Source organism: Nanorana parkeri, unplaced genomic scaffold (assembly GCF_000935625.1).
Source record: "Nanorana parkeri isolate BGI_ZX_2015 unplaced genomic scaffold, ASM93562v1 scaffold318, whole genome shotgun sequence".
Lineage (NCBI taxonomy): Eukaryota > Metazoa > Chordata > Amphibia > Anura > Dicroglossidae > Nanorana > Nanorana parkeri.
In genome coordinates, this window is record NW_017306586.1 from 1,234,229 (window position 1) to 1,257,606 (window position 23,378).

Consider the following 23,378-nt stretch of genomic DNA (forward strand, 5'->3'; position numbering starts at 1 on the left):
GTTTTTTTTCCAGGGTCTGTACTTTCACAAAATAATGGTGGGGGTGGGGGGGGGGGGGTTAAGTAATCCCCAGGTCTAAAATGTGCATTTAATGTACAAATAAAAGGAAATGGAGAAGGATTTGGGGGTAATTGTAGACCGCAGATTGAATAACAGCTTGCAGTGCCAGGCTGCTGTAAACAAAGCAAGCAGAGTCCTGTCCTGTATTAAGAAGGGGATGTATTGTAGGGACAAGTCTATAATTTTGCCACTTTACAGATCACTGGTTCGGCCTCATCTGGAGTACACGATCAAGTTTTGGTCACCAATACTCCTTGAGCTAGAAAAAGTCCAGCGGAGGGCAACCAAACTCATTAAGGGGTTGGAGGACTGAACTGTGAAACAAGGTTGTTAAAATTAAATATGTTCTCTTTGGAAGTTAGGAGATTAAGGGGTGGGGCATGATTTTCCTGTATAAACTGTTCAATGGTGACAGCAACATTATTAACAAACTGTTTACGGTTAGCTTCGTAACAAAGACCAAAGGGGCACCACCAAAATCTGGTGGAAAAAAATTTTCAACACACGGGGCGCAAGGGGTTCTTCACAGTTAGAGTGGTTAAGGTCTGGAACTCACTGCCACATGAAGTGATTGCAGCTAAGAGTGTGGAATCATTCAAGAAACTCTTGGACAAGTTCCTTGGAGACCATAACATAAAGGGGTACAGATACTCCTAAGAGCAAAATCACACATGGACTCATACACATGCACACACCAGCTCAAACACAAATGCATACATGCAATAGGTTGGACTTGATGGACTTGTGTTTGTATTCAACCTCATATACTATTTTACTATGTTACTATGAAAAGATAAGCAAAAATGGCTCTAGCAGCAAAAGTATTAAACCTCTTTCAGTTAAGTTTTTACTGTCTGTGTTCTGGGGACTCAACAGCAAATGAGAGGGAATCTGTGGGTAAAGTGTTGGAAATTCCCCTCTCAGGACCCATTCACACCAGGGCAATCAGTTTGTGTTTAACACACATGTTAAGATATGTTATGACATGCATTGAGTTAAGGCAGCCCATTCATTTTAATAGGCTTCTCAAAGCATGACACATTATCTAACTAATACCTGATGCAATTTTGGCAGTGCAGCACACTGTAGTATGTTGCCTTGTGCTGCAAAGTAGGTGCATTGTGAAGGTGTGTTGGGGTGTTCTTCAAAATAATGGCACTGCAGTGCACCAACATACCTAACGTAACTGTTATGTACTGCAGAGTGCAGATTATGTTTCAAGCCATACCTATCCACGTACTGTATATTGTACATATTGTACACTCTCTATTCATATTTTAAATTGGTTGTGGCCCTATTGTATACTAGCATACAGTAAATTCTAAATGACCACCTATTTTAGTAAGATATGTGCCATTATTAACACAAATCAGTAATTACTTTTAGGAATCAAGAATGAAATTGAGAACTTAAATAATGAAATCCATTTAAAATAATTATACTGACAAATAGTTCCAAAGGGACATAAATTGTGATTGTTAAGATGAGAATAAAATTGAATTAGCTTGTGCCAGTCCCTCTGGACTTTAATCAATGCTTCTCTAACTTTTTTTCCAATTACTGTGTTTGTGTTTGAGATACATCAAAGCAGAAGACTAGAAGAATGATTTATTGCAACACCAGTGTGCAGGCCAAGTTTAATGTGCATGTCAAACTTTGTTTTGGCTGAAATCAGCCTGACATTAACCCGCCCTCGACAACTCAAAAGCAGATTTATGTCACTCCATTACAATTTCTCTCTAACCTCTATCAATAATTGATGGATACCACTCTTGTGTATGCACAGTATGTTCTAGTTCTGACAGTATGCAAGAATTCTCTAAACTTTGAATAGGTAGTTTTATGACATGGTTAAGTCTTGTTCTCTTTACTTACTTTTCTTAGTAGTATCTAGTAAAACACTGTGTTATAAAGTAAGGTTTCTAGAGGCATTCTTTTCTTAGTGGGTAACAACCATAAATATAGACTTCAAAACCTAAAAAGAATCAAACCCTACTGTGCAGCCAGCATGCCTTCCATCTTTTACTGTACACAGAACACTCTGAAAAGTAGCACTGCAAGTTATTATAACATGTTTATATATAAAAATTACATTTAAAGATAGCACTAATAGGTAGCAGGTAGCAAGTGGCATCTTTTAACAACAATTCCCTTTTTGATACTTTATATATTTGGTTGCAGATAAACATACCTCAGTTGCATCTCTGTAATTTAAAATGCAATGTTGTATTAAGTGGTATTTGTTGTTGCATCTGATAAAATATATGTCAGACAGTATAGTTCTTTTAGAACAGAGTGCAGTCATATATTTGTTTCTGGACACATATATTGCACATTTGTCTGTTAAAAATATTTTTTATTGTACAAATAATATAAATAAATAAATATATTAAACACCCATATCATCTTCCTATACATAATATAGTCTAAAATCACAAAAGGCTTATAAATATATATATATATAGTATATTAGTATCTGGCTTTGTAGAACTATGTAGAGCAGTGTATTGAAAACCACTTTAGAGTCAAGACAGTTAAAGGAAAAAGGAGGCCCTATTTATAAGTAGGGTTTATTTTCCATTAAATGAGCAATAAAACATAACTAAGCTTAATGTGTGCAGACAAGATTTCTTGAGTGAAGATGCTATAGTATGTCCATTGACAAAGTATGGCAATAAGTGTTTCTTTTTTCTCTTAGATTTATAATCATTTTAATGTTGGCATCCTTAAGCTGACCTGTCATCTTCCATAAAACTGCATTAGTGTATTTTATAAGAATAAAAGAACAGTGTAAGGGACTGAATGGAAAATACACAGACTGTTACAAAGCTCTGTTATATAACTCCAAAAAGTGTCGGGTACCATTCGTAAGCAAATGGACATGTGCCAATATGCTATCTGTCCTCCCTCTTTCAATTTTAGATAGTGTTCACCATAAGTATAAAATGTTTGTTAATTCCCCCAGGGAGCCCAGTGCGCATTGCACTTGTCCCCATTTAAATCTTTGCTGCGGTCCCTGAGCAGCAGTGCCTGACCCCTTCTTCTTCCACATCTGATGACACTGAACAAAGGAGATAGCATTTCTGGGTGACAGGGAGAGGCCCGGAGCCTGCACAGTCCAGCTCCCCCTCCTCAGCAATCTGCCAACTCTCCTTCTAATTAGACATGTGCGATTCGGTTCGTTCCGAAATTAGTTTTGGGCGAATTTTCGGAGATTCGGATGCATCCGAATTTCGAATTACAGCTAAAACGAATGCAAACGAATCTGAAATTCCCGATTTCCCAAAATTCGTTATTGGACGAATTTCGTTGCAGCAAAACGACATTAGGAAAAAACAAATGACAACATTTTCCCTCTACAACATTTCTATGGTTAAAGTACAGATGTAATAGTGTAGTGGTTGGAGGACAGGTTTGCCATTGTCTAGGTCGCAGGTTCTAATCCAGGGCAGGTTAAGGAATAAAGTTTTTTTTTTTTTTAACTAATCCTAGAGCCTTCTGCTATTTTAGAGGAGATTGACCATCAAGCTGTTAGCTTCTGTTTTCTTGTGAATTCTGTAATTCTCAAGAATACAGACGCTGACAAATTGATAGTTTATCCTTTCCAAAATAGCTCAGTAAAGCTGAGGAGACACAGACAGGGCTGCAATATTACACAGAGGACTGCAGAATGTACAGGGGCAGGGGCTTCAGTGCTGGCTGTACCTTCCCTGGCTGCTTTGCATTTCAGCATGGGGAGGAGCTGCAGCCAGCCCTGACAGCAAAACATTTAATTTTATTCCCTAGCCAGCCACTTCTCAGATTGGCACAGGGACAAGTGTGATGTAAACTGGAGCATTTACAGAGAATGTTTTGATTGTGGCAATACTTCTTCTTTAATACGAAGAAATGGTTCTGAGCCACCAGGGAAACCAGGACACCACACCCCTAATATAGTAGAAGCAAAAAAGGAAGAAAAGTGGGGATTTTCAGGTGTCATTCTAGACATGGAACACATATATTGCACATTTGTCTGTTAAAAATATTTTTTATTGTACAAATAATATAAATAAATAAATATATTAAACACCCATATCATCTTCCTATACATAATATAGTCTAAAATCACAAAAGGCTTATAACCTCCCTGGACCACACGGCCACATTCTAGGCATCGGAAATTGCAATAATCATTAAAAAATATTGCTTAAATTAATTTTAAATTCATCATGTATGGTCATATTGTTACAAAGTCTTGCATCGATATACTGTGGGTCCAATCTTCTACACGGTTCACTAAAAAGCTTCCTCAGGAAGATAGGAGGCTGCCTGTAATATTTAAATATCATAGGTGTAACTACACATAACTATCCTAAGTAGTGACACAAAGTTATTTTTGTGTCCCATACTGAAGAGACAACCGACATTAAAAAATGTACAACCTTTGTAGCTGGGTCTTAGTGGTAACTCCATATCTCCAACAGAACAGAACCATCGCCCAGATGACATAGGGAGTGAGGGGCTAGATCAGGAGCTACGGCGATGAGAGGCTGGTTTCCGTCCCTCCATACTGCAAATTACAATAGTATATGAGAAAATGTATATATATATAAAAATGAAAAATTGGGACTATTCATAATTAGTTTGCGTGATCCATACATATGAACACTGCCTCACACAAATAGTAGTATCACCCCATATATACCCCTATCTAAATAAAGATGGGAGAAAGGGGATAATTCTCAACCACTTGTCAGGCTTTATAACTGTATTTTCTAGGATCTAAATTGGAATATATTTAGCCCCCTTCCTGCCAAGCCATTTTCAGTATTCAGTGCTGTGGTACTTTGATTGACATTTTTTCAGTCGTGCAACACTGTTCTGAAATGAATGTTATACCATTTTTATGGGACAGATGGAGCTTTCTTTTGGTGGTATTTAATCACCACTGGGTTTTTAATTTTTCTTATAAAGAAAACAGTATTGAATATTTTGAAAAAAAAACCTGTTTTTCCTGTGTTATGTTATGAAACATTTATTACCAATTTTTTTGGTAAAATATAAAAGCTGGGGTCATGTCAGGAAAATAGACACTAAACATATCAAGCCTTAAAATTACATATGCCCGCAAAAAAATTACCATACCAAAAATTGGCCATAGGCAACATTTTAAAAGTTTTTACTGCTCATCAATGTAGTATTAACAGTGATTGATGGCCCTAAAATTATTGCTCTCCGATGTTCAGGGTGATATGTAACATGTGTGGAGCAATTGTCATTTTCTCATGTAGGTGCACCCAACACATGTTTGCATTTGTATGTGCATGCACGTGGGGGAGGGGGACTTTACCATTTTTGTTTTTAAAAAAATTTTAAATGTAACTTTATTGCTATCACATAGTGGGCTATGATAGCACATATACAGTGACAGGTCCTCTTTATAGAGCCATTAGGGATTTATTAGACCCCTAATGTCTCCTATGAACCCACAAAGAACTGAAGAAGCAGCGATCTGATTCGCCAGCTTCTTTTCCAGCTTCTGAGTGACACTGGAAGTGTTGTAATACACAACTTCCAGGTCCACTGATTGAAGTAGAGATCAGCCACTTGGAGTGTGCTGAACTCCCTCTGATCTGAGCGTACAGACCTGCAATGCCAGTCCCGGGCCCACATGAAGGACAACGGAGCTCAGGATAGCCAGTGACACCGGTATGGGGAGTCACACACTCCCATGCAACATACAAGTGATCAGACAGCTCTATAGTACCTGTATCCCAATTTCTTTTATGTAAATAGCCAACGCCAGCTGTTTAAAATGCTTACGGTTTCCCATTCATACATGTGTGAGCAGAAGTGGGAAAGAATGTTTATAAACACCCACCTGTATTCAGAAGTGACCCATATATATAGACTTTATACTTACACTGTTTCATGTTTATAAATTGCACTGTTTGCACTTGTAGTTTTGTGTAGACCACACCTCTCCACTTTAAAGGTTGGATGACACTATATGCACTTTATAAGGATTTTTTTGTAAGATGCAGTGTGTATATTATATAATGTGTTTTTATTATGGAGTCATAATCCTATAGTGCTGCACTTATTTATTTCTATTTTTAGTGTATGATGGTCAAAGTGAAACACTGTAGCTTTCCTTGATTTTAGTTAAATTGTGGTCTACTGCTGTGTAGTCCTTGATAATGTGATTAGCTAATTAGCCTCTGCCTGCAGCACTCTATCTTTTTCTCCTTCCGTACTAAAGAAAAAATTCAGTGTGACCGGCAAAACAGCAGTGTGGTAAAAAAAAAAAAAAAGTGTTCCTGGAAGGGTGGGGCTTGGCCCCTGATCGGAATGACCGTATAGCTGAAAGCCGCTAGGTGAGATCTGCACTCAGAGCAACTTGCAGCAAGTACCGCAGCAACTTTCACCCTTTTTCCCACCCACCCTGCTCCTTGACATCAAGCTCACTATGTCTAAGGGGGAGAATAAAAGCAAAGGCTCCAAGAGACTTATCGACTACTATCCTGCTCGTGGACCTGTGAGGACACCTCCCCCGAATCACAATCATCCTGCAGCATGGGGCCAGACACAATCATCCTGCAGCATGGGGCCAGATATGGAAGAAGGAGACTCACACTCTCTATGCCAGCCTAAAGACCTTCCTAAGCATCCCGCCAGCTCACCTCTCAATTCTCCAGAGACAAAGAAACCTGTGAGTAAAAAGCAATCTGCTAACATTAGCTCCTCTACTCATGAGCACTCATGATCACTTATCTCTGTTAGAGGATCTGCCTGCTTCTAATAATCTAGCTTCTGAAGCCTGTATCAAACATATTCTGTTAATATTGCGCTCTGGGCTCCAACATGATCTTAAGTCTTCACTCACTTCCTTACAATCTCAAGTTACAGATCTGGGTGAGCGTACAGCATAATGTAGAAAATAGACTTAGTACATTTGCCCCTGCTTATAATACTCTAGTTGATGCTTATACTGAGCAACAACAAGTACTTCATCAGCTTGAGGATAAAATCGAAGACAGATCCAGAAGAAATAATTTTACATTCAGGGGAATTCCTGAATCTATAAGTTCCTCAGAACTACAGCTATATTTACAACAAATGCTTACAGCCCTGCTGCCTTTGAATTCTGCATCTGAGTTAGTGATTGACAGAGCACACAGGCATTTTATGCCCAAACACCTTCCTGCTGTGACACCCAGGGATGTGATAGCCAGATTAAATGTTTTCCATGTTAAGGAAAAGGTCTTGGCTTTAACAAGGCCAGCTGCTTCCCCTTCTGAGCCGTAATCTCACATCACCCTCTTCACGGATATTTCTGCCACCACTGCTAATTGACAGAAAGAATGCACTCCAGTCACTAAGGCTCTCAGAGACCATAAAATGGGTCTATACCACCAAATTATATGGTGCACCATCACGATAAATCATTCCCTGTTGTGACCCTTGCAGATGGAGCATGCCTGCTACACTCTTGTGTATCCCAGTCTCTGTGCCCACATCTCATGTGAAGCGTATTACACCACTACATGTGCCTCTGGACTGAACTGGGCATTCGTTAACTGAGCTTGTTAATAGGTACAGTATGGGACATCTACATTGTTCCACTAGGTGGTGCTGTTTTCATATTCTTAGGATCCGACCCAGTTTCAGGCTGTGTTGTGTTGTTTCTTACACTCTCCCGGATAACTGTAAGCTATGCATGCTAATATCTGTTGTTCATTTTACTGTTTCTTGTTCTTACGTTTGAACTTTGTTTGTTTTTTTTTCTTTTGCATTTGCAAATGCCTAGTTTTTCTTTGCAATTGGTAGGTTTACTTATGCTTTTCTCAGGCTGTTTACTATTTTGTCCGCTTGCTCTTCAAAAACACCTTTAATCTAATCTACTCCCTCAGCCATATCTACAAGCATCAATATAAACACCATGTCAATTAAAATGAGTTCCTTGAACATTAAAGGGCTTAATAATCTGTATAAGAGAGCTATGTTATGGATGGAGGCTACCTCTTTACAATGTGATGTATTATGTGTCCAAGAGACTAATTTTACTAAAGAGAAACCCCCCTTATGCAAATTCAAGAACTTAATTAATTATTTTTCGCTAACTACGATAAAAAACGCAAAGGGGTAATAATAGCAATTAAAAATACATTAGCCTTTCAACAACATGATCTTGTGATCAACCCTAATGGGGGATTTATAATTCTAGCAGCTTCTTTGAATAACCGTTTAGTGACCTTAGTTAACTTATACGCCCCTAATACTCATCAAAGAAAATTCCTTACTGTACTAATGCATACCATTAGTTCAATACGTAAAGGACACCTTAATCTTTGTGGAGATTACAATGTTATCATGCATCTCTTGACGCCTCGCATATTAGGAGATGTATGAATCTCGCCTTGCCCTCATTTATTAATTCCAATGATTTATATGATGCTTGGCGATGCTTACATGGGGCTGAAAAAGATTTTACCTTTTTTTCCCACATGCAAAACACATACTCCAGGTTGGACATGTTTCTAGTGGACAAATTTACCCTCCAATGTCCCTCTTAAGCTGAGATAGGGATTATTATGTGGCCGGACCAGGCCCCTATATCTATACATCTTTTCTCAGATTCCCAACCCCAACCCCATACTATTTGGAGATCAAATCCTTGCCTATGAGGCTCATGGGAAATACGTCCAGTCTGAACTATTGTCCTTCTTTCAGATTAATTCTAATTCAGCATCTAGTGATACCCTATGGATTAATTGAGTTCTAACCCCAGTATACTAACCCCAGTGCAAGAGTATGGACCTCTGGCCTTCTCTCCAACCCTTTTACCATCACCAACAGTACTAGACACGGGTGCCCCTTGCCCCCCTGATCTTTGCCTTGGTGATGGAACTGTTAGCTGGGGCAAATCACAGGTGCCCTGACATCAGCGGAATTAGAGTTGGGCAACAGGAACATAAAATTGGTCTATACACAGACAATATCATAATTTCTATTAACCCTTTGAAATTGCTCCTGTCTTTACAACACATTCTCCACACCTTTGCATACCTCACTTTCTATAAGGTCAATCGTAATAAGTCCCACATGTACGGAATTCATATTTCTCCCCCCCTTTGCGACACACAATAACATCCACTTCTCCATTCTGGTGGGAATCCTCTGTTACTCTTTCATATTTTGGAATATCTCTCAGCTCTACCAGCTCTCAACTATTTAAAGGTAACTACCTACCTCTCCTCAACAAAGTTAAATCTCCATATATATTGCTCCATACATCTACACCTACTAGCTATGTATGGTTACATGATCTAATTCAATCTAATTCAGAGGAAGTTTATATTACCTTACTGTCCATAGTATATGGCTAGATAGTCAATAAAATGGAGACCCGTACTCTGGGTTTCTAAAGCACAGGCTTTCTAAACCTGTGTGTATATAACAGTGTTAGTTATATCCCATCAGTGTATTATCAAAGAAGGCCACAATTTAATTCATGATTGACTATCACAGTTTGATCACACATGACTCAAACCTTCTGAGTATGGGGGTCATACCCCCAGAGAGACTGAGATCATATAATCATATTTCGTTATCATTAACTCCCCACATCAATATGTGGTGATGATTTTATCTTTTAATTTTATATTAATAAAAATATTATATTTTACCAAAGATTGTCTTTTCTAACTATAGATGTGATGCTCTTATGAACTGCTAACTCATCTTTCTACATTATTAATGACAATGTGCCAAAATAAGAATATTCTCCCTAGGACCTTTAGGGGATCTATGTAGCAGGGACACCACAAAAAAGGGCAGTGCCATTATGAGCAGATTCATCTCTATAAACATGCCCTGCTCTTCATCATTAGCATATTGTATGTTTGAAATAATTATCTCTGAATAAGTATCTTAATTTTAAACCCACAGAAAGTTTGATCAAATAATTTCAGTACAACATTTCAGAAAAGCATAACTCTTTAAGATTATTTACTTTTTTGTACAAATAAGGGTCTTACTTAAATGATTACATTATTTAAATGAATGCCAAAGCATATCTGAGAATTGTTACTGACCATGTGTACCTCATTGAGGCTCTAGTCTGCTTGTTTTCAGTTTTTTTTTTCCATTATTAACCACTGTGCATCACTATTAAGTAATTGCTCTCAGTCATCACATTTACACCAATTTCCCTTCTCTTATTAAAATCACTTAAAGTTTCAATCTACTTTAGATTAAATAAGATTTTTTTTGTACGTAAGTTATCTCCATGTTTCCAAGTACGTCTCAAATAGAGGTTTTACCTGTATGGGCAGAGGCAGCGGGGATTCAAAGAGAGGTGAAGCACTGAAGCCAGCGGGGGACAGAGGAGGAAGCTGCCACTTTAGGATGGCCGAGCTGTGAGGAAAGAGGGAGCCGCCAGCTGTCAGATCCTGGCTGAGCGGGTGTCTCTCTCCTCACCGCTGGGCCATCCTGAAGTTACAGTGCTCCCTCCTCCGCCCCCCTCCCACCGGCTTCAATGCTTCACTTCTCAGATCCCCCCTGCCTCTGCCCATACATGCAGGGGAGAGCAGTGAGGATCCGAGAAGAAGCTGCAGTTTAGGATGGAGAGGAGAGGATCAGTAAATATGTGTGATATTTACTGATCCTCTTTTTGCAGAACAAACACTGGAGTGTGTGAAGCCTGTGTACTTTCCATTCATTTAGAACAGAGGCTGCAGAAAAAGAGATTGAGGATTCTGTGTCCTCAATTTCTTTTTCTACTTTAAATGAGAAATATCAGGGGGTTGTTTAGACCCCTAATATTTCCCCGAACTGGCTGAAAATGCAAATTTCAGCCAGTTCTTAAGGAACCAGCCAAAATTCGCACAGTGTGTGCTTTTAGGCTGGCATCCTTTGCATAGCTGATCGAAGGAGCAGGTTGGAAAATCTTTGTATGACCTGAGCCCACAGCCATTGAGCTTCTGACTCTGGTCAGGTATTCTCATTTGTTTTTCTTTCAATTGCTGCTTGCATAATACATACTCTACTCTGAAAGAAAAGTTGTTCTCTGTACAGATGTTTGCTTTGGAATGCAGGAACGGCTGGGCAGGTTACATAGTATTTGGGGTTGAATAAAGACATGAGTCCATCAAGTCCAGCCCATATAGGTCCACGCATCATCTCATTCTTAGGAATACTTGTATCCCTGAATATTACGGTCCCTCAGGAAATCGTCCAAAAGTTTCTTGAACAATTCCACACTCTTACCTGAAATCACTGCCGGTGGCAGTGAGTTCCAGACCCTAACCGCTCTTACTGTGAACAACCCCCTTTGCCCCTTGTGCTGGAATTTTTTTCCACCAATTTTAGGTGGTGGCCTCTAGTTTTTGTAATGGAGTTAATCTTAAAGAGTTTGTTGCTAATGTTTCTGTCACCATTGAACATCTTGTACATGAAAATCATATCCCCCCTTAATCTCCTTACTTCCAACGTGAACATGTTTAAATTCAGTAGCCTTTCATAGCGCTGGTCCTCCAATCCCCTAATTAGTTTGGTTGCCCTCCTCTGGACCCTCTCTAGCTCAAGGACATCTTTTCTAAGTACTGGTGACCAAAACTGGACCGCATACTCCAGATGAGGCCGAACCAATGATCTATAAAGTGGCACAATTATAGACTTGTCTTCTTAATACAGGACAAGACCCTACTAGCTTTGTTTACAGCAGCCTGGCACTGCAAGCTAGCATTCAGTTTGTGGTCTACAATGAACCCCAAATCTATTTCTGACTTGCCTAGTGGCATACCCATAATTGTATAATCCATTTGTTTATTTTTATTTCCAAAGTGCATTACTTTGCATTTATCGACATTAAACCTCATCTGCCACATTGTCGCCCGCTCCCCTATTTTATCCAGGTCCTCCTGTAATTTTATACTGTCACGATCCGTTTCTAATACCCTCCCTATTTTTGTATCGTCTGCAAACACAGAAACATGGCTATTCACTCCGTCCCCGATATCATTAATAAATAGGTTGAACAATATGGGACTCAGCACAGATCATTGAGGCACACCACTCATTACACTAGCCCTGTCTGAAAAGGTGCCATTTATAGGTACTCTCTGGACACGTTTCAGTAGCCAGTTCTCTATCTACGAACACACCACTTCAGCTATGCCCATAGCTCTCAGCTTGTGTATTAAGCATTTGTGTGGTACCGTATCAAATGCCTTTGAGAAATCCAGATATACCACATCTACCGGCCCCCCTCCATCCATATCTCTACTTACCCCCTCATAAAAAGTTAGCAAGTTAGTCAGGCAGGAACGGTCCTTCCTGAACCCATGCTGATTGTCATTAACTATGCCATTATCCTGAACCAATTTTACCAAATAGTCCTTAATCATTCCCTCTAGCAGTTTATAAACTACCAATGTTAGACTGACCGGTCTATAGTTCCCAGGTCAGCATCTTGCCCCCTTTTTGAATATTGGAACTACCATAGCCCTCCGCCAATCACATGGCACTCTACCAGTCATTAAGGAGTCCTTAAAAATGAGGAATAATGGTCTTGTTATAACCTGGCTTAGTTCCTTAAGTACCTTGGGGTGCAGGTTATCTGGTCCCAATGCTTTATTTGCATTGAGAAGTTTAAGTCTTTGTTGTATCCCGGTTTCCGTCAACCAGTGTGGTATATTTTGTGTTGAACTATGTGTTTTATCATGTACGTCAAACCCGTTTCCGTCCTGAGTGTATACTGAGGAGAAAAAAGTGTTCAGAGCCTCGGCCCTCTCCTTGTCATTCAAGACTAACTTCCCGTTTTTGTCCTTTATTGGGCCTGTCTGCTCCTTTCTCACCTTTTTTATTGTTAATATATTGGTAGAATTATTTTTTTTTACCTAACTGTGGTGATATGCTTTTCGCACTCTATTTTAGCTTCTCGGATTGCTAGTTTGCATCTTTTATTACATTCTTTGTAGTTAAGGAACACCAATGCCGTCCCTTCCATCTTATATTTTATAAATGCCATTCTCTTGGCCTTGACGTGTTGTTTTACAGTTTTATTAAGCCATATAGGTTTCGTTTTTGATCTTTTGCTTTTGTTACTCAACGGTATACACTTTGAAAGAGCAATGTAATGTGTTCCTGAAACAGTCCCACATTTGGTCTGAGTTTAGGTTGTGAAATACGTTTTCCCATTTTATTTCCCCCACTAGGTTGCGCAGCTTATCGAAGTTGGCCCTTCTGAAATTTAGGGTTCTTGTTCGTCCAGCCCACTTACCTTTCCTGTGTTCAATATTGAAAGTAATCACATTGTGATCACTATTACCCAGTGTCTCCCCAATTACAATATCCTCAATTAACTCTGCATTATTAGGTTAATGATAATATAATAAACTTTGTTTGTACTGTTCTGGCAGATCTCATTATCAGTTGTAAACTAGATTTGAACAATATCAATCCTAACAAAGGGTTAAATATCGAGAAGCATTGTACTTTAGTGAGGGGAAGCTCAGTCTGTCTCTAGTTTTACTATGGGGACAGCCAGAGTTTCAAATCACTTGGAAATTGAGGGAGAAGCTTGCAAAGGCCTGCTATACAGGCACATCTAAAAAGTAAAATTACTTTAACATTTTTTTTTTAGGTATGCTGTGCGAACAGGAACACATAACAAACACGTGGGGAGGATCAGACTGCAAAAGTGTAAATACACTTTAAGTTTCTGAAAAAAAAAAGAAATGTTAAAAAAACATTTTTGGGTTGTAGCATTTTAGGGTTGTTGATGTTTGAGAGTTTATTTTTTGGGGGGGTTTATTTCCAGTAATTATATTTTATTTCTATATATTTTTGTCAGCGGTATGAATTCTGCTTTCAGTCACAGAAAAATTAAAAAAAATTATATTTCCAGATTAAATCTGCCTGCTCTCTCTGAATATTACATCTTAGCAAGGGAGTACAGACTGTGCAACAAATCTATACTGTATTTTTTTATTTCCAGATGAAAGCTATTTATTTTTCTCTCTAAAATTTCATCCTAGCAAATCTGTAATTTTTTTCTGTTTATCATTTCAGAAACAATATTCTGTAATTTTTGGATTTCAAATAACATCTGCTTGCTCTCTCCCTCTGACATTGTCCAGCAAATCTTTTCAATTTTTTATTCAGTTTCAGGAAAAAGACACTACATTTCCAGATGACATGTGTCTGCTCTTTTCCTCTGAAGTTGCGTTCTAGCCAAAACAAAGTACTGTGCAGCAAATCTTTACAGTTTTTCTGCCTTCATTCTCAGAAAAATACACCATCAATTTTTATTTTGCAGATGAAATCTACTTGACCTCTGCCTCTGAAATTGAACCCTAGCAAAAAAGAAAAGTGGGTGCAATCATAAAAGTTCTGCCTAGCGTATAGCTGGACAGATGCTGTTCGCATTGCACTAGCACCCTAGATGACGTTGAAGAGTAAAGAGTATAGGAAATTCCTATACTCTTCATCACCATTTACTGGTACTAGTTCAGTGCAAGCAACATCTTCCCCGCTATATGCCGGATTACATTTTTTTAAAATTAACCCCATACTGTCCAGCAAGTCTGTGATTTTTTTTCTGTCTACCATCTCAGAAAAAATAAGCTGTAGTTTTCGGATTTTAAATGAAATCTGCTTCTTCTCTCCCTCAGAAATTGTATCCTAGCAAAAAATTAGTACATACTGTCCAGCAAATCTGTAAAATATTTTGTCTTCACTCACACAAAAAACACACTGCAATTTTCAATTGTTTGATAAAACCCTTATTTCCTCCTCTATTGATTGAAATAACAGGCTCTTTATTTCTTGATAAAAAGTACTAATTCCTCCCTCTTACCTTGCTGACCAGCGCCCATTCAAACTACTTGCATATTTTCCAGCCACTGCGCTATGTGTCTGGCTACTATTTCTCAAAAATAGCAATGTAATCTTTATTTGGGCATAACAACTGCTGAAATCACTGAAATATGGGTTTATGGCTTTGAGGTGCATTGGTGTATTACGTGTTGACATTTTATCAAACTTTGCACACTTTGTTTCATCCTGACTAACTATGTACACATTACAGTGTGATAGTGGAAGGAAGATCACCAGCTATGCTATGAAATATGTTTGTTCGCTGTTTGGCTATTTTTATTAAGTCCGGGGATTTAGCTTTATTTTGTGTATACCTTTTTATAGATTTTACATCTATTGTATCTGCTCCTTCCACTGTTCAATTCTGTCCTATAACTGTTACACAAAAAATATCCACTAAATACCTGAAAAAGACTTTAAAATCTGTGCAAATCAATCTTATTGAGTTGTTGCTGCTGTACTTAAGCTAAGGAATGATCTAAACGTAAACTAAACTATTACACATGTTGCTGATGATGTGTCAGAGAATTATAATGTTTTATAAAACCATGCACAGCTTTAAGACATTTCCCAAGCAGGTTATTTAAAGGATTTTTGTATTTTCATTGTTGCCCTTTAAGCCCAATGAAAAGATGTTTTACCTAATGAATTGTGTTTTTCTTTTTATATTCGCCCTTTGTATGAGAATCCCTTGCCTATAAGCCTAGAGAATGCACAGAATCGATTAAAAAAATTCAGCCCCCATGAGGGTTTGGCTTTCCGTTCAAACTTCGGGGGAATTTGGAAAACATCCCATAAACCAAACCCCGGTGCATTTGGCTCATCTCTATATTTTAAAAAACCCTTGCATAACATTTATATTAAAACTCATTTTAAAATGCATCGTAACAAGAATGTATTGTCTTCCCCATGTATAATTGTATCATGGCTTGAAAGTAGAGTAAATATTTTTTATTAAACTTTCCACCTTTTTGTCTTTGTCTATATGTGTATCCATTTGATGCTCATTATTTAGTATATTTCCGATCTTAAGTAAACAAAACTGCAAAATTATTAATTGCAACTGAAATTCCATTGCAGTGTTAATGTAACACTTATTGCACTTTCTTTGTAGTGGTTTGGAGATCTGGTAACCCCGGTATGGTGGGAAGATGTATGGTTGAAGGAAGGGCTTGCTCACTATTTTGAATTTGTTGGAACAGACTACCTCTATCCAGGATGGAACATGGTAAGACTTATTTTATATCTAATGTTTTAATGCTTCACATTACAAACAACTGAAGGTGAAAGAAATTTTAAACAAGCTCATTCTGCAGAAATGTAATTGAGTTTCTCTTATAAAATCCATTACATATATCTTTCATGGATAATTTTATAACTGCTTACTTACACAGCATTTCACTTGTAATTTATCATTTTGGTTACCATCTGTGAGAGGGCTTTTTCAGAAAAATTTAACTAACTATAACAATTTACATTAAAATTTAACTAGTGCTCCTAAACTTTGCTGTTTAGCAGCTGTTGCTTGCATTTGGCATACTGAACTTTCAGGTACCAATGAAATGGGAGGAGTTGGAGGGAGGGAGGTCGAAAATATTGCTCAGGTTTTTGCCCCAAAACACCCCACAAAGGAAAAGTGTTATACATTGCAGACATAACAATTAAATAAAGAAGTACTAATATAAGGAGGAAATAAGCTATTGGTTTATTGAACTATTTAGCTTTAGAAATGCTAAAATGATCAAATTCCTTCCCTGGTTTCTAAAACTGTGGCAAATGAAGCAGTATCTGGAGGAGTACATGGTGAGGGTTTGACTCACTTGACATTGGCAACGTTTCTTACAACATTTACCTTATATTATCGGCTACCAATGCTTGACAAATGCCTCAAGATGGCCTTGAGTGCAGATACCCCCCTACTCAGGTCCCAATCAGAGCAAGGCCTGGAGGCAGTGACATTTAGGCATTCTTAGATACCTGTTACATGATCAGGCCTAAGATCACATCATTTGGAAGAGGGCAGTCTTCCAGCAATCCATATGTGTGTTACTATAAACCATATTTAACACTTTCATTGTGTCCACTAATTGCTGCAGCAACGCAAACATATTTGTATGGTGCACTTTCTTTAGCCCCAAGAAAACGGTCACTTCTAAAAAAGGGCCAGTTGTTTATAATTGCGTCCCAGGCCAAAAGCTCTTAGCTCTCCACAAATGCTATGCAATTACTTGCAAAACACATGCTAATGCTATCATCTATTGAAGAGGATGTGGGCAAAGTTTTGAGTGTCAGTGTCATGTAAAACTGAAGGTTATGTTGTATGAGATTTTGTAACACTGGTGTATGTCTGTAGCAAGGGTGTATGAATCTCAGCTGCGGCTATCACTGAGCACGTTAATATAGTACAACTCAAAAAGGTGCTTTAAGTATGAGTGTCACTCCTTTGCTGTTTGTGAACAACATAAATGGAATCTGCTCCCACAGTTACCTCATTCCAGGGAGTCAAACGAAAGTCAATAAGGCAAGGAAGTTCTGAATAGTTAATAAGTCAATATTCCTCCTTCTGTTTATATCATCTCACAGAGGCGAAAAGTAATTAGGCAATAAATAACAAAAGATACTTGCTGTTAAGGAGTCTGATTGTAGTATTCCTTTCAGGAAGGTGAGAGGGGGTTGTGCATACAGTCCTTCTCCTAAACGATTAGAAGTGACAATCAAATGGTTGCTAAGGGAGATCTCAGCATGGAAGCAGTAGGTATGTAGTGGCTGTCGGTTCAGGTTGTTAGTACCCGGACATGGAGGTCCTGGAAGGGTTAATGGGAGCAGACCTAGAGGCTGAATCTGGGTAGACTCAGAGTCAGTGTTGTGAAAAAGGCTGCTTAATGAGTATGAAGTCCAAGATAGAGAGTGCACACACACAGCCTGCTTAGAAACCCAAGCTGCAGAGTAGGCATGCAGGCTGTGTGTCACAACTTGCAGGATGGAGAGTGGGGGTTCAGCTGCTTTGTCTGGCATCTGCATTCAATATATTCAAATATTTGTCATTGCTAAAAGGAATACAACAGTCTCATGACAATATGGCATCCATTGCTAAACTTATTTCTGAATTTCATGTGTAACAGTAAATAAAATATTGTGAAAAAACCTTATTAAAAAAACATCATAGGTATGTTTAATGGCTGTTAAAACTATGCTTGTTAGAGTATTGTGTTGGCTCTTAATTAGAAAAATTAAATTTTATATTGGTATGCTTTCATGTGCCATATACTATCAAAACCTCCTTATGCCGAGAAATGTTGCTTGTGGATTGAACCAATTTTTTTTAATAGAATGTAATAGGTTTGCATGTTGAAATGGGTGGATTTGTATCCTCCTAAAACTGGTTTGATAGTAAGATTACACATTAGACATGACAAGGACATCTGTAGTGCATGTCCTAGAAAATCAGCATGGAGGTTAATAGCTACCATTACTTACTGTAGATTGCAATGCTGCTGACTAGGCTTCCTAGTCAAATATATCTGGAAACCGATTTTATGTACTTTGAAATGTGATAGCGTGGAATAGTATAGATGGACCACCTGGTGTAGTCTTAAGTAACATTGTGATTGACAATAGCTAATTAAATGTATTTTGGTTTCAAGAGAGATAAGAAAAAATAAGATGCCATAAATCTGATTCATTTTTATGGTTAACTAAGCTACAAGCTTTCACAGCTCTGTGATCCCCATGTCATTCTTTATCACACAGATGATAAATAACATTCATTTCCTGTTACACATATATTTTAGTAACAATCTGCCATGCCTATTTGCACTAAAAATTAAAGTTAACTTTTGTTTTGGAGGAATTGAAAATTTTTAAAGTTTTAATGAATGTTTGCACCAGAAAAAAAAAAAATCTAAATTGTTATACTATGATTCATCACACATAAAATTATGCAAATATTTTCCTTTTTGTTTACTTAGCATGAATTGGTTTAACTTTTTTGAGAAGCATTCTGGAATAAGCAGTTCATTCTGGAATAAGCCCCTGACATTGGTGAGAGAAAATTAAAACACAATGAATTTCATACAGGAGATCTCTTTGCCTTAATGAGACATAAATGTTTCCAGGTCTTCAACATCATTAGTCTAAAATGACAAACACCAGCTGTTTGCACGTTTCTCTTCCTCTCCAGAGGAAACATCATGAATAACATAATCTGAAAGAGATAATAAACATTTATTTTGATCAAAGTTAACATTGCCATAATACTCACAGACAAAGTGCACCTACATTTGCTGATAATGAAGCTTACTACAGTAACTCTACTGATCGCCAAGTGTATATAGCTTGTTTAACTGCTGCATTTACTATAGTTGCATACACTTCTCCTTTTACCTTTTATTACATGCAAAAGTTTTTGCAAAGGAGAAGTATTACATACTTGAAAAGGTAGTTGAAAAGGTAGCATAGTTAAAGTCTAGCATGCAGAAATCCGATCCGTGGAAATATACAGATTACATTTTTATAAAGGAAATCTAGAAATCTAGCTAAATGTGTAGATTGCCATGGCTAGGGTGGGTGTGACAAGGTGGCAGACCATACCTGGATGCTAGAAATTGTAGAGGAGTTAAGTGAGGGAGAAGCACAACAGGGGTATCTTGCAGAGGAGTGGAGGGAGCAGCTAACCTATTGCACCAGATACCACTGACCCACAGGTGTAGGTCAGAGCCTTTTTTGAACACAGCACCATAGTTATCTGTAGCCTCTCAGTATGGCACATCATGTAATAAACAAAAAAGAAAGATCAGTGTGGATAAAACATAAAAAGGAATAGAGAAGTGATAACTTCTGTACAGTGGATGTCATAGTGCAAATAATATTTTAAAATGCAAAGGGTGCAAAAGTACCCCAGTAAGTGTATAAAAGTGACAAAACATAGGACCTTAGTAACAGAAGGACCAAACATCAAAAGCTGATGCAAAAGGGACAACCTGATTAGAAGGGAGCTGCCATACGAAAAGGGTAGACACAGGGAAAATTAAGATGAGTAAGGAAGAAGGAAAGGAATGCAAGTTGTACCCAGGTAATCAACACTGTGGTTATGTCCCAAAGTAATGTTACAAGTGAAAGGAGGCCATTTGGAAGCCAAGGAGCATACAACAGTCTAACCAAGGAGTCCATATAGCATGATACTAGTTCATTTTATCCTCCTGACAAGCTGTGAGCTTGTCAAATACGATGGTATAGGACATATTATCAAAGAACAGTTAGAGGGAGAGTGTGGGGGTCTTCCAGGAATGCACAATTACGTGCTTAGCAGCTGTGAAGATATGTTGAAGCAACTTGAATTGAGTTGGGGAATAGCCCTTTGTTTTTTTAGGAGTGCTTAGGAACACAACATATGGGTACCTCTGATCTTATCCCAATTCTCAGGTGACATCCTACCACCTAGCTCTGACTCCCATTTAGTGGCATAGGGAAGTAGAGAAACCAAGCAATTGCAACCGGCACTGTGCACTTGCATAGTATAAGGACTTAGGGAGTAGAGACATATCCAATGCCATGATCCTGCCCAACCAAGACATGTTGTACTCATCCCAGGTAGCCAGGAGTTACTGTAGATGTTTAAAAAGCAGAGGTTAATTAGCCATATATAAAGTATCATAAGATTTGGTCAAGAAAACATTTAGATATGACAATTTCTCCTGAGCCCACAAAAAAGGAAGGAACTTTGTATGACTGCAAGGACATACGGTGGCAGTGAGATGTTAAGTGCTTTGGATTTTAAAAGATTAACCTGGAGACATGAAATGTTACCAAAGACAGACAAAATCTGCATGAGGTAAGGCATAGATAAACAAAGCAAAACTTTATCTGCGAACAAACATAATTTGTGGAGCCACCATTTTATTACCCAGAATAGCATCCCTAGTTTGCACCAGCTTGTTGCTGGACCATGCAGTCAGTGTCCGAGTCTGTATGACCACAGACATGTGGTCCAGCAAGCATTGGCAGGGACGTTGCATCTATTGTATGCCATACTTGGTAAATTTGCTGAAAGCTAAGAAGGATAAAGTACAGGGTCCTCCACTTATGCTGGTGGTGCTGCCCCATGTCCAGCACTTTGATAATGGTAATAGATTGATCACTTCTGGCCCATTTTCCTCCATAACTTCTGGTGACTCATCAGAACCATCAGTTTTCTCCAAGTGACCAAGAGCCTACACAATGGCCTTGGCAAAACACTGTCATGCTGTTTTAGATCTGGTATACCTTTTTCCTGCTGTAGCACACACTGCATGGTGTAAACCACTGTGCACTGGAAGCACAACAGCAGGAGGAAGAGAAAGTCTTCTTTCTTTCTCAGGGCCAGCAGGATCCTTTTACAATTAACTTTATGCCTGTGAGGCAGATATACAGTAAATGCAAGCAAAGAAGTATGAAGATGAGGAGTGGGGCTGGAGTGCCAGGAGTGAGAGGGAGGAGGACATTGGGCAGGCTTCCAGGGGTATATTTTAGCCCTCACAAACCCCTGGAGTTGTATGTTGTTAGGGTGAGATCAATGAGGACACTGTTTTCCTCACTAACAATAATTACTTTGTATCCTCTGCTGCACTCAATTTATGGAGAAAAGGCTCATTCATGCTGAAATGCCTGCATCAGTAATGATTACAAAACCCCTGCAGCTGATGCTATGAACTACATTTTTGCCTGGCATTGAGCCACAAAAAACATCGTTCCATTACCATTTTCTGCCACTGCTGCTGGCCTGCCACCATTACCAGTTCCTGTTACATTTGCTGGCCTGCTACCATTGCCATCTGCTTCCACCATTACCAGCTCCTTCCACCACTGCTGGCCTACTGCCATTACCATCGCCTGCCAACATAACTGGCTTCTGCTACCACCGCTGGGCTTCCACAATTACCAGCTTTTGCAACTTCTCCTGCTTTATATCAGTTCCCTGGCACTGTAAAGCTGCCACATATTATGTATCCACAGCTAAGCCTCACATAGGGTCAATCCTGCATTGTGTCTCAAGGTTTGTGGCCTATGGAGCTGATCTGGCTCTGCCATAGTAGCACACAGTGTTTCTGCAGGAATTTCCAATGTTTGCTGTAAGGTAGATCATGGTCTGAGCCTCGTTTGCGATGTATTGCACTGCTCTGGCAATCCAAACTATTTGTGGCTATTTCCTCTCTGAAACAGTGCACTTGAATTGTGATTTTTCTCTCCTTGCCTATTAAACATGCCTAATTATGGTGTATGAGTCAGTACATTATTTGGCTGTCTTTTTTTGTGTGGAATATATACACTCTAATGTTGATTTCTTAATTAAAACCTGCCTGGTGTCTGTCCTTTTCAAAATGTAGCCTACTAAAAGTGCTTAAATAATGCGTATAAAATTAGTATAATATTTGACTGGCTATTTTTCCGTAAAATATATACACTCTAATGTTGCTTTCTTGAACTGCTTTTAAATACGGAGTATGAAGAAAAATACAATATATGTCTGTTTTTCTTTTTTCTATGAATTAATACACTCTAAAGTTGTTTACTTGATTAAAACCTGCCTTTTTCAAACATCAACCTACTGAAAAATAAACTATTATATTCATTTATTTATTGACACTGCCACTGATGAGCTATATAGCAAAATAGGACAGCTTCCAACTGTCCAGGTCAGTATGCCTTTTGTGAACTGCATTTGCCCTTCTGCTATAAATTCCCCTAGAGTCCTCTGAGTAAATAAGTAGCTGTATGAGCTGACATGATTCAGTAACAATTACTATGGCTGCATTCTCCCTTTTGCTAAACTTATGGTCACTTCAGCGACCATGAAATTATAACAGAAGGGTTCCTTAGAGTAGATGAATAGCTGTCATCAGCAGTTGGCAAGATGCTATTTAGCCATTGTTTCAAAATCTGACTGCTGCCCCACCTCGCTCCACTGCTGCCTCCTTTCTGATCTGTTCCTCCTAGTCACTGATTCTCCCCCACTGTGTGCTGGCAATCTTCTCCCCTCTGTGTTTCCTGGGTGCCTTCCAATCCCTGTTGCTTTCCCCCTGCCTGTATCAGCAGAGACAGTGGGTTGTGGAGGGGACACACATGCAAGCAGACTGCTAGTGCCCAGCAGGGAGGATCAGATGGTGAGCAGAGGTGGCAGGCAGGGTGGATCATTACTGTAAGAAGTTTGTTTGTTTTCCCTGGGTTTCCTTGGGTTTATTCAAGGTACTCTGGTTTCCTCCCACACTCCAAAGACATGCTGGTAGGTCAATTGACTTCTGTTTAAATTAGCCCTAGTATGTGTATCTTTGTATGTATGCAAGGGAAATAGGGACCTTAGATTGTAAACTCCTTGGGGACAGTGACTAACGTGAATGCACATGTAAAGTGCTGTGTAAACTGAAAGTGTTATATATACAGTATATATGAATACCAATAATAAATATAAATAAATGACAGGT

At 38.6% G+C, this 23,378-nt stretch overlaps 1 protein-coding gene across 1 annotated transcript in view; it reads left to right on the forward strand.

Moving 5' to 3' along the window:
- TRHDE (thyrotropin releasing hormone degrading enzyme) overlaps nt 1-23,378 on the forward strand; it is a gene marked incomplete at its 3' end in the record, with an annotated part of 466,420 nt that overhangs the window by 277,555 nt on the left and 165,487 nt on the right. Inside the window, exon 5 of the mRNA XM_018558056.1 lies at nt 16,037-16,150. Coding sequence (XP_018413558.1) covers nt 16,037-16,150 — 114 coding nt within the window. The remainder of the gene's footprint in view (nt 1-16,036; nt 16,151-23,378) is intronic.